Source organism: Erythranthe guttata, chromosome 13, assembly GCF_056151865.1.
Source record: "Erythranthe guttata isolate IM_541 chromosome 13, IM_541, whole genome shotgun sequence".
Taxonomy (NCBI): Eukaryota; Viridiplantae; Streptophyta; class Magnoliopsida; order Lamiales; family Phrymaceae; genus Erythranthe; species Erythranthe guttata.
The window spans coordinates 8,746,606-8,765,189 of record NC_142545.1 but is presented as its reverse complement, the minus strand read 5'-3'; the positions used below and the strand labels follow the sequence as shown (position 1 = coordinate 8,765,189).

Here is an 18,584-nt window from a genome sequence, read left to right as displayed (position 1 = left end):
TGTTCCTTGCTTCCGCCAAACTTGAATCTTTGTTTTTGGGTGTTTTCGATCTTGCTTCCGCGTAGGGTATTGGGTCTCGTAACAAGTTCTACGGGGTTCGTATCAGTTGGTATCAGAGCCAACATCCAAAACAGGTTTCGCCTATCCTTTATCTTAATTGTTGAGTCAGTCCTTTCTTTCGTGTCTTCGTTTTGTTTTTTGTTTCGTATCAGTTGGTAACCAGAGCCAACATCCAAAACAGGTTTCGCCTATCCTTTATCTTAATTGTTGAGTCAGTCCTTTCTTTCGTGTCTTCGTTTTGTTTTTCGTTTCGTATCAGTTGGTAACCAGAGCCAACATCCAAAACAGGTTTCACCTATCTTTATTTTTTTGTTGTATCTTCTAGTATATCTCATCTTTTCTTCGTCAAAAAAAAAATATATACAAAAAAAAAATCGAATTTTTATTTTTTGTTTAGATTTCTTTTCAGTCAAGTTAGGGTTTGTTTGTGTCAAAAAAAAAAAAGAAAAAAAAGTCGAATTTTGTTCTTGTTTTGAGTCTTTAGTCCAAGTTAGGGTTTATTAGTGTCAAAAAAAAAAAAAAAAAAAAAAAAAAAAAAAAAAAAAAGAATTGTTTTGATCATGTCCGAAAAGGCCGGTTATAAAGGAGAAAGAATTCAGCAGCGTAGGATGTCGCCAATGGATAAACGCTTCCAAGAACTCCAAGATCGGATGGAAGGAATTATTACGCAACTACAAGAACTACGCAAAGATCAACATGTTCGAGGGCCATACGTACGACGTGATGTTCACCAACCAGTTATACCTTATCCTGATAAAGAGGTAGCTCGTGATGAAAATTTTGGTGTGAACGCTACAAAATCAAGGAGGGAGAGTATGGGACGAGGGTCTGGATTGGATAGATCGAGCCGAGGATATTTTGGTCGAGAAAGAGATGGAGTTTATCAAAACCGTAGCTCAATGAAATTGATTATACCACCCTTTCACGGTAAGAGTGATCCCGAGGCGTACATTCAATGGGAAAGAAAGGTTGAGCACGTATTCGATTGTGATTACTATTCCGAAAAGAAGAAAGTGAAGCTCGTCGTCGAAGCGTTCATTGACTATGCAATTAGTTGGTGGGACCAATTTGTCTTAACTAGGCGGCGTTGTGGTGAACCACCAATTGATGATTGGGAGTCCATGAAGGCAGCTATGAGGAAGAGGTTTGTTCCTGCCCATTATTATAGGGAATTGAAGATGCAAAGCTTGAGGCAAGTTACTGAGTTAAAAGAAAGAAGAACGCCGAGTCGAAAATCACGGTGGAGCTCTTCATCAAACCGAGCAAGGGAATCAATACCGAGAGAGGCCACATTCGATCCTCCATATGAGACTAAAGAAAGAGGTTATTATTCTTCTCAATCTCGTTCAATTCATGATACTAAATGTTTTTGGTGTTTGGGTTTTGGTCATATCGCTTCAGATTGTTTGGATAAGCCATTCATGAAATTGCGGTCGAACTACGAGGAATTGAAGAGAAAGGGTGATTCTTTATCGCCACTTGAAAAGGAAGATACTCGTCAAGCATTTGAGAATCAGAACATTGAAGCCAATTTAGCAAGTGATAATTCGCTGATTGAGGAAAAGTTAAGTGAGAATGTTGAGGTCGAGTCCAAGGGAGAAGAAAATTGCAAACCCGCGCCACCACTCGAAGAAGAAATTGAAGATTCGGATTCGAGGACGAATCCTTTTGAAGAGGTGGAGAATGATATGAGTCAGCCATGCAATGAAGTTAATGTCGAGCTAAACAAAGTGCAAACTCTCAGTGTGAATGTTGATGAGATGGCGGTGCCTAGAGAGATGCTTCATCCATTCTCTATACAGAGGTTGGACACATTGGGAACTCGAGCTACAAAATATCCATGTTCGTACACATTTCAATGGCTGCAAGATGGTGTGTTCTGCGATGTGGTGCAACGATGTGTTAGTATGCTGCCAAAGAGGGAGGTTGATCATGAAGTCAATTTTTTTTATACTCCTTGTGATATTTGTCCGGATTCGAGGACGAATCCTTTTAAAGAGGGGGAGAATGATACGATCCAGAGATGCTCCATGACAAAGAATTGGAAAACGCGAAAGCGTACGAGTTTAAAGACATTATTCGAGCTGTCCATGGAGAGTAAAGGGCTGAATAAGACTATTGAAGAGTCCGTGGTTTGGAATTGGAAGAAAAGAAAGAGAAGAAGTCGTTGGACAAGTCGAATTCCATGCATCCGAGATTCTCGCCTATTCTGGCAGAGTTTACCATTCGGGTTATAACTCTCGCATCCGAAGTCCGATTGAGATGATTCAAAATGATTCGAAAAGCTAACTGAAAGATCTACAACTTTCATGTTTTGAGCGAAGAGATATTCGAAGTGGAACAGTGTCGAAATTGAGCTTTAATTGCATGCACGTGCACAGCCCAATGTCGCGAGATTAGAAGGGTGATCGAGAAGCCGACTTGAAGATCAAGTTATTTAGTTTACTTATTCACGTTTTTAATTTAGGTTTTATTATGTTTTTATTATTTTAGAGTCTTTTATGGTTAGGATTTGCTTATTTATTTATTTCCTTATTATAGTTTAGGTAGGAGTCCTTTTCCTTGTGAAAAAGGAGTCTTTTTAGACCTTATAAATAGGTTGCCAATTTGGCTTATTTTCTAAGACGAATTTTAATGAATATTTGAGTATTTTGAGAGATCAATTCTCCTTCGCTGTTCTACAGCATTCTTCGGAATTTTACAAGTGGATTCTTGTAACTTTCTTAGCGCCATAGTATTGGTTTCTGGTTCTCTATAACCACGGGGTCAATATTATATTTCACCTTGATAATAATGGTTTCTAGCTCTTTATAGCTATGGGGTCATTGTTCCTTGCTTCCGCCAAACTTGAATCTTTGTTTTTGGGTGTTTTCGATCTTGCTTCCGCATAGGGTATTGGGTCTCGTAACAAGTTCTACGGGGTTCGTATCAATTAGAAAGCTATTTCTGCTGGCTACAATTCCTGTCTAATGTCAAATTTCCAAATTCGGACTCGAACATGGTCAAAATTGGATTCCAAAAGCGATCATGAAAATACCCGCTACAGTTCGAGGACACGAATGCGCATCGAGAAACGTGCACAAAAACACTCGCTACAAAAGATACGCACATAAATAAAAGTACAAAATCATGCACAAAAGTACTCACGCGAAAGTGCATTCGCAAAAAGGTTCATGAAAAGACAAACTACAATCCTAGGACATTAATACAAATCAACAAACATGCACGAACACACTCGCTCAAATGGACATGCACAAACGTACATATAAAAAAACATGCGCAAAAGTGCATTCGCAACAACATTCTTAAATAAACGAAATACAACACTAGGACTTTAATACGCATAACTAAACAACAGCAAGAACACTAGATACAAAAGATACAGTGGAATGTAGAAATAACACTCAACGTTTACGTTTACGATTTCGTGGATTTTTTTATGGCTTAATTTATATTTCTGGTTTAATTGGTGGATTTAATATTCTATAGGTACAAATTGATAATGAGGTGTCCATGAAGCAAAAATGATCAAAGAGTAAGAAAAGAGTTGCAATTAGGAAAATAAAATCGAGCTAGAAGAGAGGATCCCTCAACATCTTCGGTAGTGTCCACGAAGTCGAGCATAACTTTCTCATCCGGACTCCAAATCAACTGGTTCCGGCGGCATTAGAAAGCTATTTCAGCTGGCTACAATTCCTGTCTAATGTCAAATTTTCAAATTCGGACTCGAACATGGTCAAAATTGGATTCCAAAAGCCATCATGAAAATACCCGCTACAGTTCGAGGACACGAATGCGCATCAAGAAACATGCACAAAAACACTCGCTACAAAAGATACGCACATAAGTAAAAGTACAAAATCATGCACAAAAGTACCCACGCGAAAGTGCATTCGCAAAAAGGTTCATGAAAACACAAACTACAATCCTAGGACATTAATACAAATCAACAAACATATGCACAAACACACTCGCTCAAATTGACATGCACAAACGTACATGTAAAAAAACATGCGCAAAAGTGCATTCGCAACAACGTTCTTAAATAAACGAAATACAACACTAGGACTTTAATACGCATAACTAAACAACAGCAAGAACACCAGATTCAAAAGATACAGTGGAGTGTAGAAATAACACTCAACGTTTACGTTTACGTTTACGTGGATTTTTTTATGGATTAATTTATATTTCTGTTTTAATTGGTGGATTTAGTATTCTATAGGTACAAATTGATAATGAGGTGTCCATGAAGCAAAAATGATCAAAGAGTAAGAAAAGAGTAGCAATTAGGAAAATAAAATCAAATTAAAAGAGAGGATCCCTCAACATCTTCGGTTGTGTCCACGAAGTCGAGCATAACTTTCTCATCCGGACTCCAAATCAACTGGTTCCAGCGGCATTAGAAAGCTATTTCAGCTGGCTACAATTCCTGTCTAATGTCAAATTTCCAAATTCGGACTCGAACATGGTCAAAATTGGATTCAAAAGCGATCATGAAAATACCCGCTACAATTCGAGGACACGAATGCGCATCAAGAAACGTGCACAAAAACACTCGCTACAAAAGATACGCACATAAGTAAAAGTACAAAATCATGCACAAAAGTACTCACGCGAAAGTGCATTCGCAAAAAGGTTCATGAAAACACAAACTACAATCCTAGGACATTAATACAAATCAACAAACATGCACAAACACACTCGCTCAAATGGACATGCACAAACGTACATATAAAAAAACATGCGCAAAAGTGCATTCGCAACAACGTTCTTAAATAAAGAAATACAACACTAGGACTTTAATACGCATAACACCAAACAACAGCAAGAACACTAGATACAAAAGATACAGTGGAGTGTAGAAATAACACTCAACGTTTACGTGGATTTTTTTATGGTTTAATTTATATTTCTGTTTTAATTGCTGGATTTAGTATTCTATGGGTACAAATTGATAATGAGGTGTCCATGAAGCAAAAATGATCAAAGAGTAAGAAAAGAGTTGCAATTAGGAAAATAAAATCAAATTAGAAGAGAGGATCCCTCAACATCTTCGGTAGTGTCCACGAAGTCGAGCATAACTTTCTCATCCGGACTCTAAATCAACTGGTTCCGGCGGCATTAGAAAGCTATTTCAGCTGGCTACAATTCCTGTCTAATGTCAAATTTCCAAATTCGGACTCGAACATGGGCAAAATTTGATTCCAAAAGCGATCATGCAAATACCCGCTACAGTTCGAGGACACGAATGCACATCAAGAAACATGCACAAAAACACTCGCTACAAAAGATACGCACATAAGTAAAAGTACAAAATCATGCACAAAAGTACTCACGCGAAACTGCATTCGCAAAAAGGTTTATGAAAACACAAACTACAATCCTAGGACATTAATACAAATCAACAAACATGCACAAACACTCTCGCTCAAATGGACATGCACAAACGTACATATAAAAAAACATGCGCAAAAGTGCATTCGCAACAACGTTCTTAAATAAACGAAATACAACACTAGGACTTGAATACGCATAACCAAACAACAGCAAGAACTGATACGAACCCCGTAGAACTTGTTACGGGACCCAATAATCTTATGCGGAAGCAAGAACGGAACGTCCAAAAATAAAGGATTCGATTGGCGGAATTCGGAATATTGACCCCGTAGCTATAGAGAGCTAGAAACCAATATTATCAAGGTGGAAGTATTGACCCCGTGATTATAATGAATCAGAAACCAATACTATAGTGCTAAGAATAATTCACAAGAATCCACTCGCAAAATATCCCGAAGAGTTGTTGAAGAACAACGAAGGAGAATTTTAATCTCTCAAAATAATACTTAAAAACGTCCAAATAATAATGACCCTAAAGCAACCTATTTATAAGTGTCAAAGAGACCTAATCTAACAAGGAAAATAAATCCTAACTTATCTATTATATGGAAATAACGAAATAAACTAAATCTAGTCCAAATAGGACTCTAAATAACAAGAAATAAATTGTCCAATAATAAAATACGAAAATTGATAATAATCATCTTTTCCAAGTCATGGCTTCTTGGCTGGATGACTAGACGGGCTCAAGTCCTTGAGCTCGGCTTGCTTCACAATCTGGCCCGATAATTCGCTCCAATTAAGCTCAGCTGGGATCGAACTAGACTTTGTCAATTCTTCATTTTGGAGCTCGTGTTCTACTAAGTTAAGCATGGCTGCTTCAATGCGCTTGGCCCGAGCTCGGGTAATCGGTCCTCTTGGCACATGCAGCTCGTCCAAGTCATCAACTCCTTCATCCAGCTCGGCACTACCTCGCGTAATTGGCTGGATCGTATCATCCTCCCCCTCTTGAAAATGATTCGTCCTCGAATCTGAACCTACATCAAACGGAGATAGGTCAGAAACATTACATGTCGAACTAACTTGATACTCACTTGGAAGGTCGATCTTATAGGCATTATCGTTTATCTTTTCCAGCACTTGGAAAGGTCCATCTCCTCGTGGCTTAAGTTTTGAACTTCGCTGATTGGGAAACCTTTCCTTTCGAAAATGAACCCAAACCCAATCTCCTTGCTGAAAGGTAAGGTGCTTTCGCCCCTTATTAGCTCGGTTCGCAACTTGCTCATTCCTTTTCACAATGTGCTCGCGTGCTTCTTCATGGATTTTCTTCACTAACTCAGCCTTACGCTTCCCATCTAGACTAGAAATCTCAAACAGGTAAAGGCAACAAATCCAAAGGAGTTAGCGGATTAAAACCATAAACAATCTCAAAAGGTGAAAACTTTCGCGTGAGTACTTTTGTGCATGCTTTTGTACTTTTACTTATGATATGAACCACGCCACCCATGTGACGAGACCCGATAACAATACTTCGGTTATCAACTGCTGGACCGTCCAAAAGAAGGAATCAAAAGGGGGTGGAACCGCGACCCGTTGTCTATAAAGAGACAAGAACCTTGGTATGTGAAGACGCCACAATGAATTGTGGAAGATTGATTGATAAGTCAGGTGAACGTACGGAATCCTCCGATATGTTCGAAGAGTTCTAAAGAACTAGAGAGAATAATCTCACAATTTAATTAATGATCAAAAGCTGTCTTTCACAATGAATAAGAAGGCATACATATAGCCCCCAAAACATAGTCTTCAAGAAAGGAAAATAAAACCCTAAATCTACTTAATAAAGGCTCTAAACAAGTGAGCCACGAAATTAAAGAGGGCCTTAATAGAATATGCCCATAAACACACTAATATGAGCTGATTAGAGATGAACCCACGAATTTAAGGTAGGGTGAGCTTTGGTCTTCATCATTCTTGCTCTTATTTGCTCAACTTGGACTGATCTTTAGCCCGGATGGTTCCCACACTTGTCGGGTGACTCCGCCACTTGAATATGCATAACCCACCCTTGTTTATCACCATTGAATGAAGCTTTCTTAGTTAAGACATTATGGATCAATGCAGCAAGCTTCTCCTTAAATTGCTTAGCTCGGCTCCTCGTCACTGGTCCGGTTGGGACTTGGATAGGATCATCTTGCCAACTCTTGGTTAGACCTCCATCATTCCCCTCCTCTTGAAAAGGATTTGTCCTCAAATCATCACCTACATCAAAATAACTCAAATCAGCAACATTGAAGGTGGTACTAACATTATATTCACCTGGCAAGTCCAGCTTGTACGCATTATCATTCACTCGCTCGAGAACTTGAAAAGGACCATCTCCTCTCGGCAGCAACTTAGAACGCCTTTGTACTGGAAATCGTTCCTTTCTCATGTGCAGCCAAACCCAATCTCCAGGTTCGAAAACCAACTTGCGACGTCCCTTGTTCGCTTGCTTTGCATATTGTTCTGTTCTCCTCTCCATATTGAGCCTTGCTTTTTCATGAATCTGCTTCACAAGTTCAGCCTTTTTCTTTCCATCCAAGTTAACACGCTCAGATAAAGGTAGTGGTGTTAAATCCATTGGAGTTAAAGGATTAAAACCATAAACAATTTCAAACGGTGAAAACTTAGTAGCAGAATGAACAGCTCGATTATATGCAAACTCAACATGTGGTAAACACTCTTCCCATGTTTTAATGTTTTTCTTGATAATTGCCCTCAACAAGGCAGACAAAGTCCTATTTACTACTTCAGTTTGACCATCGGTTTGTGGGTGACAAGTAGTAGAAAATAATAATTTTGTTCCTAGCTTACACCACAAGGTCTTCCAAAAGTAACTCAAGAACTTAGCATCACGATTAGAAACAATTGTCCTAGGCATGCCATGCAATCTAACAACTTCTTTAAAGAACAAATCAGCAACATGCGACGCATCATCAGTTTTGTGGCATGGTATAAAATGTGCCATTTTAGAAAATCTATCAACGACAACAAAGATCGAATCCCTACCATGTTTTGACCTAGGCAGGCCTAACACAAAATCCATAGAAATATCAACCCACGGTTTATTGGGAATAGGCAATGGTGTGTATAAACCATGGGGCTGCACTCGAGACTTAGCTTGACGACATGTAACACATCTACCACAAATTCTCTCAACATCTCTCTTCATGTGTGGCCAATAAAAGTGTTCTTTCAGCATGTGTAATGTCTTTTCGAAACCAAAGTGACCCATAAGACCTCCCCCATGCGATTCAAGCACAAGTAATTCACGTATAGAACACATAGGAATGCAAAGTTTATCTTCCCTAAACAAGAATCCCTCATGCCTATAGAACTTATCAAATGCACCCTTTTCACATGCTTGATAAACAGTACCAAAATCAGAATCTTTAATGTACAACTCCTTAATTTGTTCAAAACCAAGTAATTTTACATTAAGAGTAGAGATTAAGGTGTACCTTCGAGACAGTGCATCAGCTACAATGTTCTCTTTACCTTGCTTGTATTTGATGACATAAGGAAATGTCTCAATGAATTCCATCCATCGGGCATGCCTCTTGTTCAGCTTGTGTTGTCCCTTCAAGTGCTTCAACGATTCATGATCTGTGTGAATCACAAACTCCTTAGGCCAAAGATAATGCTGCCATGTCTCTAATGCTCGAACCAAGGCATACAGCTCTTTATCATAAGTCGGGTAGTTTAAGGCTGCCCCACTCAACTTCTCACTAAAATATGCAATCGGTCGTCCCTCTTGCATCAAAACAGCGCCTATGCCTACTCCGGAAGCATCGCACTCGATCTCGAATGTTTTCGCGAAATTTGGTAGAGCGAGTAAAGGAGCTTTGGTTAACTTCTCCTTAATTAATTGAAATGCTTTCTCTTGCTCGTCCCCCAACTTGAACACCACATTCTTCCTTATCACCTCGGTCATTGGTGCTGCAATTGTGCTAAAATCCTTCACGAACCTCCTATAGAAACCAGCAAGGCCATGAAAACTTCGAACATTCGCTACACTCGTCGGACTTGGCCATTCTTGGATAGCTCGAACCTTTTCTTCATCAACCTGAATACCTTGTGCACTCACAACAAAACCAAGAAAGACAAGCTTATCCGTGCAAAATGTACATTTCTGCAAATTAGCATACAACTTCTCTTCCCTAAGCGCATGTAAAATGGATTTCAAATGCACAACATGATCATCCAGATTTTTGCTATAGATAAGAATGTCATCAAAGTAAACTACAACAAATTTACCAATGAAAGATCGCAAAACATGGTTCATTAATCGCATGAAAGTACTAGGGGCATTAGTTAACCCAAACGGCATAACTAACCACTCATATAAACCATACATTGTTTTGAAAGCAGTTTTCCATTCATCACCCTCTCTCATTCTTATTTGATGATACCCACTTTTCAAATCGATTTTTGAAAACACACAAGCACCATGCAATTCCTCTAACATATCATCTAAGCGTGGAATAGGATGACGATACTTTACCGTTATATTGTTGATTGCTCGACAATCGACACACATTCTCCACTTTCCATCCGCTTTAGGCACCAAAAGTACCGGAACAGCACACGGACTCATGCTCTCCCTCACGTGCCCTCTTTCCATCAACTCCGTGACCTGCCTTTGTATCTCCTTAGTCTCCTCGGGATTGCTTCGGTAGGCTGGTCGGTTTGGAATAGAAGCTCCTGGCACAAAGTCAATTTGATGTTCAATGCCTCGAATTGGTGGCAACCCCGGTGGTAGCTCCTCTGGGAATACATCATCAAAGTCCTGCAAAAGAGAAACAACGGAACTAGGCAAAGAAGAGTTAACGTTGTTAGTGTTCAAAAAGGCCTCCTTGTACATAAGTACAATCATCGGCTGATTCGAACGCATAGCTCTCTTCACATCACTCGCCCTCGCATATAAACTTGTTTTTCCCTCTTCTTTTCTCTCATTGGCCAAACTCTCTTTTTTATTTTCTCTCTTGTTTTTCTCAGCCTCACTCTCTCTTTCTTTTGCACTCTCACTCATTTTCTTTTGATCACTCTCTTTTTGTAACCTCACTTGATCCTCATGGACCTGCTGTGGCGTTAAAGGAACTAGAGTGATTGTTCTTTGGTTGAACGCAAATGAGTACTTGTTGGTGAAACCATCATGCTTGGCCCGTCGATCAGATTGCCACGGTCGACCAAGTAACAAGTGTCCAGCTTGCATCGGAACAACATCACACAGTACCTCATCTTCGTACCTCCCAATGCGAAATGATACTAACACTTGCTTGTTCACCCTCAATTCTCCACTATCATTAAGCCATTGCAGCTTATATGGTTGTGGATGTTTGGTTGTAGGCAGCCCTAACTTCTCCACCATCGTAGTGCTAGCAACATTGGTGCAACTCCCTCCATCAATGATCATACTACACACCTTGTCTCGAACATGACATCTAGTGTAGAAGATGTTTTCTCGCTGTGCTTCTTCATCTCCCTTTGCTTGCACGTTTAGAGCTCTCCTTGCAACCAAAAGTTCACCATGTGCTGCATATTCTTCTTCTCCATCATCCTCTTGTGGTGGTGTGGAATCCTCCTCTTCTTCAGTCTCAAACCCACCATCATCACGCAGCAGCATAACTCTCTTGTTTGGACATTGGTTTGCTTTGTGACCCCTGCCATGGCATATAAAACACTCTATATCACGATTCCGAGTTGTATTAGAATCGATTTTACCTTGGGCTGCATGGCTGGTAGTGTTTTGCTTTGGCTCGAATTTGGGTTTAATCATAGCTGGCTTCTCATCTTTGCTAACACCATTATGCCTCCAAGATGAACTCGAACTAGGGGCTGGTCGTGGATTGTTACCCCGCCGCTTGAGCTGATTCTCAATCTTGATGGCCATGTGTACCATGTCCTCCATCTCAACATAATGTTGCAACTCCACTACGTTAGCAATCTCTCTATTCAGCCCTGCCAAGAACCTTGCCATAGTAGCCTCCCGATCCTCCTCAATATTTACTCGGATCATTGAAATTTCCATCTCCTTAAAGTACTCTTCAACACTCCGATTTCCTTGCTTCAAATTCTGTAGCTTTTGATACAACTCCCGGAAGTAGTAGCTTGGCACGAACCGCTTTCTCATTAAGGATTTCATCTCGTCCCAGGTTGCCACTGGATTCTCCCTATTTCTCCTCCTATTCAGCACCAATTGATCCCACCAAATGATGGCATAATCGGAGAATTCAATCGCTGCCAACTTCACCTTCTTGTGTTCCGAGTAATTGTGACAATCAAACAACAGCTCCATCTTTCGCTCCCACTCAATGTAAGCTTCAGGATCGTTTCTGCCGTGAAACGATGGTATATTCACCTTTATGTTTCCCAAATTGTTATCCTCGCGGTTTCGAGCATCACGAACCCTCGCTCCAAACCTTCGATTTACAGCAACGGAATGTTGGTCATCGAAGTCATCACTGTAATACTCATCCTCTTCTGCCCTAGCCTCTCTAGGTGGAGCTTGTCCTCTCCTTTGCATGTTAGGAATGGTTTGGGGAATCTCTTGCCGTGAATTCTCCATTTGATCCATCCGCTCATGAATCTGCTCCATCTCTTCCCTCACGAATCTCTTCATCTCACTCATCAACGCCTCCATCATAAACTTTGGATCAACCTCCCTATGTGTGTCTTCCAAATTTGTTTGATTGTTAGACATGATTCCTGCAAAACAATGTTAGAAAGAAAATATGGACCTCACACACTCCCTTACGTGTTTCACTCAATAAATGGATATCGCTCAAGTTCACTCGTGTTTGCACACAATCAATTTTGGCTTTTACCCTCTTATGAACTCACCACTCTTGCCTTTTTCCTCTCAAATTCTCAATAGTCCCAATCAAACTCACCAAACAAATATCAGAATTTTCAGCAACAGTTCACCACGAATTATCAGGAATTGATAGAGAAGATGAACGATGAACTTGAATCGAAATAGAATATGAGCAGAATTTAATGACCTTTGGATAGTCACGAGTAATTTATTTTGTTTGAATTTCGAAATTAATATTATAGGAAACAAAAGAGTGTAGGAAGGAAGTAGATATGGAGTAGAAGACAAGATATTCAAGGATCCCGAGGATAGGAAACAAAATATACCTTTCCTAACTTAAGATGCAGTATTCGGATCCTTTCCAACTACTTATAATACCATCAAGGAATTTATTCCTTTCAAATAATTTCGAATTTTGCTTCTTTTCCTTTTTTTTTTTTTTTTTTTTCTTTTTTTTTTTTTACAATAGACTCAAGACGAACAAGATACTGGACGAATTTAATGACTCAAGAACAGATGTGATGACGGAAACAAAACAAAAGAAGAAGAGATGACACTAGAAGGAAGAAAGATATGGAATACGGAAAGAAACGAAACAAAAACAACAAAAGACTCAAAGGATAGACGAATCCTTCTTGGAAGATGGCTCTGATTACCAAATGATATGAACCACGCCAACCATGTGACGAGACCCGATAACAATACTTCGGTTATCAACTGCTGGACCGTCCAAAAGAAGGAATCAAAAGGGGGTGGAACCGCAACCCGTTGTCTATAAAGAGACAAGAACCTTGGTATGTGAAGACGCCACAATCAATTGTGGAAGATTGATTGATAAGTCGGGTGAACGTACGGAATCCTCCGATATGTTCGAAGAGTTCTAAAGAACTAGAGAGAATAATCTCACAATTTAATTAATGATCAAAAGCTGTCTTTCACAATGAATAAGAAGGCATACATATAGCCCCCAAAACATAGTCTTCAAGAAAGGAAAATAAAACCCTAAATCTACTTAATAAAGGCTCTAAACAAGTGAGCCACGAAATTAAAGAGGGCCTTAATAGAATAGGCCCATAAACACACTAATATGAGCTGATTAGAGATGAACCCACGAATTTAAGGTAGGGTGAGCTTTGGTCTTCATCATTCTTGCTCTTATTTGCTCAACTTGGACTGATCTTTAGCCCGGATGGTTCCCACACTTGTCGGGTGACTCCGCCACTTGAATATGCATAATCCACCCTTGTTTATCACCATTGAATGAAGCTTTCTTAGTTAAGACATTATGGATCAATGCAGCAAGCTTCTCCTTAAATTGCTTAGCTCGGCTCCTCGTCACTGGTCCGGTTGGGACTTGGATAGGATCATCTTGCCAACTGTTGGTTAGACCTCCATCAACATCACCTTCAATAGGTGCTGTTTTTGAAGTTGACTCTTCCTCCTCCTCGGATTCCAGCTCGCCATTATCCAATAAAATCATAGCTCGCCGGTTAGGGCAGTCCATAGCGATATGACCTGCTCCATGACATCTATGGCATTTAATATCGCGTGTTTGTTGTGGTTGTGACGAATTATTACCTCTCTCAGGTGGTGCTCGGTTAATTGGATTTTCATTGGAAGGTTTCGTTGTCGATTTCTCCTCGGGTTTCGAATTAGGATTCCATCGCGGTTTCCAGCTTGATGCCTCGGCCCGAGCTGTAGTTCTCCCTCCCCGCTTAAGCTGCCTCTCAACTTTCATGGCCATATGAACGACCTCCTCAATCTCAACGTAGTGCTGCAACTCCACTACATTAGCGATCTCCCGGTTCAGCCCGCAAATAAATCTTGCCATCGTGGCCTCTCGATCCTCCTCAATATTGGCTCGAATCATTGCAATCTCCATCTCCTTATGGTACTCCTCAACTGATTTAGTACCTTGCTTCAAGCTTTGCAATTTCAGATGTAAGTCTCTATAATAATGCGAGGGCACGAACCTCCGTCTCATAAGTGCCTTCATAGACTCCCAATCGACAATTGGTGGTTCGCCGGTTCTGCGTCTAGTCACTACCAATTGATCCCACCAAATGATAGCATAATCGGTGAACGCTACAGCTGCAAGCTTCACCTTCTTTTCCTCGGAATAATTGTGGCAATCGAAAACGAGCTCAACCTTTCTTTCCCATTCTATGTATGCCTCGGGATCACTCTTCCCTTGGAAAGACGGTATACTCAATTTGATCGAGCTGAGGTTTCGATCAACTTCATCTCTTTCTCGTCCCACATTACCTCGCCTTGGTATGTCAAATCTGCCACCTCTGTTCCCTCGTCCTGTATGCCATCGTCTAGAAGTATTAGACTCTGCCTCAGATTCTTCATCGAAGAATTGTTCATCGAATTCCAATTCGTCACGTTGGCGTACAACAGGTTGACGAATAGGTGGCCGCAGTTGTGGCGCCGGTGCAGGTCTTACCCTACTCAACTCATCGATTTGATTTTGCATCCTTTGAAGGGTTATATGCAGACGTTGGAAGTGCTGCTCCGTGGTTTCGTCCCTTTCATCACCACTCCCATTCTTTGACATGATGTTCGAACTGCAAAATATTGTTATATAAAAAAAAAAAAGATTTTCCTCACCACTCCCTCACGTGTATCACTCAATATGATGTTCACTCAATACACTCGTGTTTCACACAATTAGTTAGGCTTTTACCCTCTTTTGATCTCACACTCTCTTGCATTTTTCCACTCGTAAACTCCCTTCGAAGTTCTAAAGAAACTTATTGATATGATCCAGCCATGCATCGAAGTTAATGCCGATCTAAGCAAAGTGCAAAATCTCAGTGTGAATGTTGATGAGATGGCGGTGCCTAGAGAGATGCTTCATCCATTCTCTATACAGAGGTTGAACGCATTGGAACTTCAATCTACAAAATACTCGTGTTCATATCCACTTCAATGGATGCTAGATGGTGTGTTCTGCGATGTGGTGCAGCGATGTGTTAGTATGCTGCCAAAGAGGGAGATTGATCATGAAGTCAATTTTGTTTATACTCCTTGTGATATTTGTCCGGATTCGAGGACGAATCCTTTTAAAGAGGGGGAGAATGATACGAACCCCATAGAACTTGTTACGAGACCCAATACCCTACGCGGAAGCAAGATCGAAAACACCCAAAAACAAAGATTCAAGTTTGGCGGAAGCAAGGAACAATGACCCCATAGCTATAAAGAGCTAGAAACCATTATTATCAAGGTGGAATATTGACCCCGTCCTTTATCTTAATTGTTGAGTCAGTCCTTTCTTTCGTGTCTTCGTTTTGTTTTTCGTTTCGTATCAGTTGGTAACCAGAGCCAACATCCAAAACAGGTTTCACCTATCTTTATTTTTTTGTTGTGTCTTCTAGTTTATCTCACCTTTTCTTGAGTTGTGTCGTCTAGAGTCTTAGTCAAAAAAAAAAAAAAATCGAATTTTTGCTTTTATTTCAAGTTCTTTTCAGCCCCAAGTTAGAGTTTGGTTTGTCCGTCTCAAAAAAAAAAAAAAACAAAAAAAAAAAAAAAAATTGCTTTGATCATGTCCGAGAAGGCCGGTTATAAAGGAGAAAGAATTCAGCAACGTAGGATGTCGCCAATGGATAAACGCTTCCAGGAACTCCATGATCGGATGGAAGGAATTGTTACCCAACTACAGGAACTACGCAAAGATCAACATGTTCGAGGGCCATACGTACGACGTGATGTTCACCAACCAGTTATACCTTATCCTGATAAAGAGGTAGCTCGTGATGAAAATTTTGGTGTGAACGCTACAAAATCAAGGAGGGAGAGTATGGGACGAGGGTCTGGATTGGATAGGTCGAGCCGAGGATATTTTGGTCGAGAAAGAGATGGAGTTTATCAAAACCGTAGCTCAATGAAATTGATTATACCACCCTTTCAAGGTAAGAGTGATCCCGAGGCGTACATTCAATGGGAAAGAAAGGTTGAGCACGTATTCGATTGTGATTACTATTCCGAAAAGAAGAAAGTGAAGCTCGTCGTCGAAGCGTTCATTGACTATGCAATTAGTTGGTGGGACCAATTTGTCTTAACTAGGCGGCGTTGTGGTGAACCACCAATTGATGACTGGGAGTCCATGAAGGCAGCTATGAGAAAGAGGTTTGTTCCTGCCCAATATTATAGGGACTTACAATTGCAAAGGTTGAGGCAAGCTACTAAGTTAGAAGAACGGAGTTCGCCGAGGTGGGAATCGCAAAGGAGTTCTCCAGCGAGCATGGTGAGAGAATCGGTGCAAAAGCCTAAAAGAGAGAAATCAAAAACCGAGCAGCAATTCAAGACTAAGAGAGGAGAGTGTCCGAGCAAGCAATTCGTGAACTTGTGGTCCAATATTGAGGATGCTACAAAGGAGAAAAAGATTATTTACGTGTCACCGCCTCAGAGGAATGATAGCATTGAGTTTCCCATGGAGGAAAATGATCTAGACATCGTGGAAAGCATTGGTGCAAAAATTGAATTGATGCAAGACGAGATTGTTGAGTTGCAGCCCAAGGAGGATGAAAAGTGCATAACAGCCCCACCACTTGAAGAAGAAATGGAAGGTTCGGATTCGAGGACGAATCCTTTTGAAAAGGTGGAGAATGATATGATCCAGCCATGCATCGAAGTTAATGCCGATCTAAGCAAAGTGCAAAATCTCAGTGTGAATGTTGATGAGATGGCGGTGCCTAGAGAGATGCTTCATCCATTCTCTATACAGAGGTTGAACGTTTACGTGGATTTTTTTATGGATTAATTTATATTTCTGTTTTAATTGGTGGATTTAGTATTCTATAGGTACAAATTGATAATAAGGTGTCCATGAAGCAAAAATGATCAAAGAGTAAGAAAAGAGTTGCAATTAGGAAAATAAAATCAAATTAGAAGAGAGGATCCCTCAACATCTTCGGTAGTGTCCACGAAGTCGAGCATAACTTTCTCATCCGGACTCCAAATCAACTGGTTCTGGCGGCATTAGAAAGCTATTTCAGCTGGCTACAATTCCTGTCTAATGTCAAATTTTCAAATTCGGACTCGAACATGGTCAAAATTGGATTCAAAAGCGATCTTGAAAATACCCGCTACAGTTCGAGGAGAAGAATGCACATCAAGAAACGTGCCCAAAAACACTCTCTACATAAGATACGCACATAAGTAAAAGTACAAAAGCATGCACAAAAGTACTCACGCGAAAGTGCATTCGCAAAAAGGTTCATGAAAACACAAACTACAACCTAGGACATTAATACAAATCAACAAACATGCACAAACGCACTCGCTCAAATGGACATGCACAAACGTACATATAAAAAAACATGCGCAAAACTGCATTCGCAACAACGTTCTTAAATAAACGAAATACAACACTAGGACTTTAATACGCATAACCAAACAACATTAAGAACACTAGATACAAAAGATACAGTGGAGTGTAGACATAACACTCAACGTTTACGTGGATTTTTTTATGGATTAATTTATATTTCTGTTTTAATTGGTGGATTTAGTATTCTATGGGTACAAATTGATAATGAGGTGTCCATGAAGCAAAAATGATCAAAGAGTAAGAAAAGAGTTGCAATTAGGAAAATAAAATCAAATTAGAAGAGAGGATCCCTCAACATCTTCGGTAGTGTCCACGAAGTCGAGCATAACTTTCTCATCCGGACTCCAAATCAACTGGTTCCGGCGGCCTTAGAAAGCTATTTCACCTGGCTACAATTCCTGTCTAAATGTCAAATTTCCAAATTCGGACTCGAACATGGTCAAAATTAGATTCAAAAGCGTTCATGCAAATACCCGCTACAGTTCGAGGACAGGAATGCGCATCAAGAAACATTCACAAAAACACTCTCTACAAAAGATACGCACATAAGTCAAAGTACAAAATCATGCACAACAGTACTCACGCTAAAGTGCATTCGCAAAAAGGTTCATGAAAACACAAACTACAATCCTAGGACATTAATACAAATCAACAAACATGCACAAACACACTCGCTCAAATTGACATGCACAAACGTACATGTAAAAAAACATGCGCAAAAGTGCATTCGCAACAACGTTCTTAAATAAACGAAATACAACACTAGGACTTTAATACGCATAACTAAACAACAACAAGAACACTAGATTCAAAAGATACAGTGGAGTGTAGAAATAACACTCAACGGTTACGTTTACGTTTACGTGGATTTTTTTATGGATTAATTTATATTTCAGTTTTAATTGGTGGATTAAGTATTCTATAGGTACAAATTGATAATGAGGTGTCCATGAAGCAAAAATGATCAAAGAGTAAGAAAAGAGTTGC

The 18,584-nt window shown here is 40.0% G+C and overlaps 1 protein-coding gene across 1 annotated transcript; it reads right to left on the bottom strand.

Annotated features, from left to right (window-relative positions):
* Positions 1–13,439: 13,439 nt before the first annotated feature.
* On the bottom strand, positions 13,440–14,974 carry LOC148765823 (uncharacterized). Its single transcript, XM_088812367.1, has one exon. It carries the CDS (start codon positions 14,817–14,819, stop codon positions 13,440–13,442), a length of 1,380 nt encoding a protein of 459 aa, XP_088668493.1. The 5' UTR covers positions 14,820–14,974.
* Between the last annotated feature and the right edge of the window lie 3,610 nt (positions 14,975–18,584).

Bases quoted from the DNA above. Each gene is read 5' to 3' on its own strand.
- LOC148765823 (XM_088812367.1), bottom strand. From the start codon at position 14,819: ATGTCAAAGAATGGGAGTGGTGATGAAAGGGACGAAACCACGGAGCAG.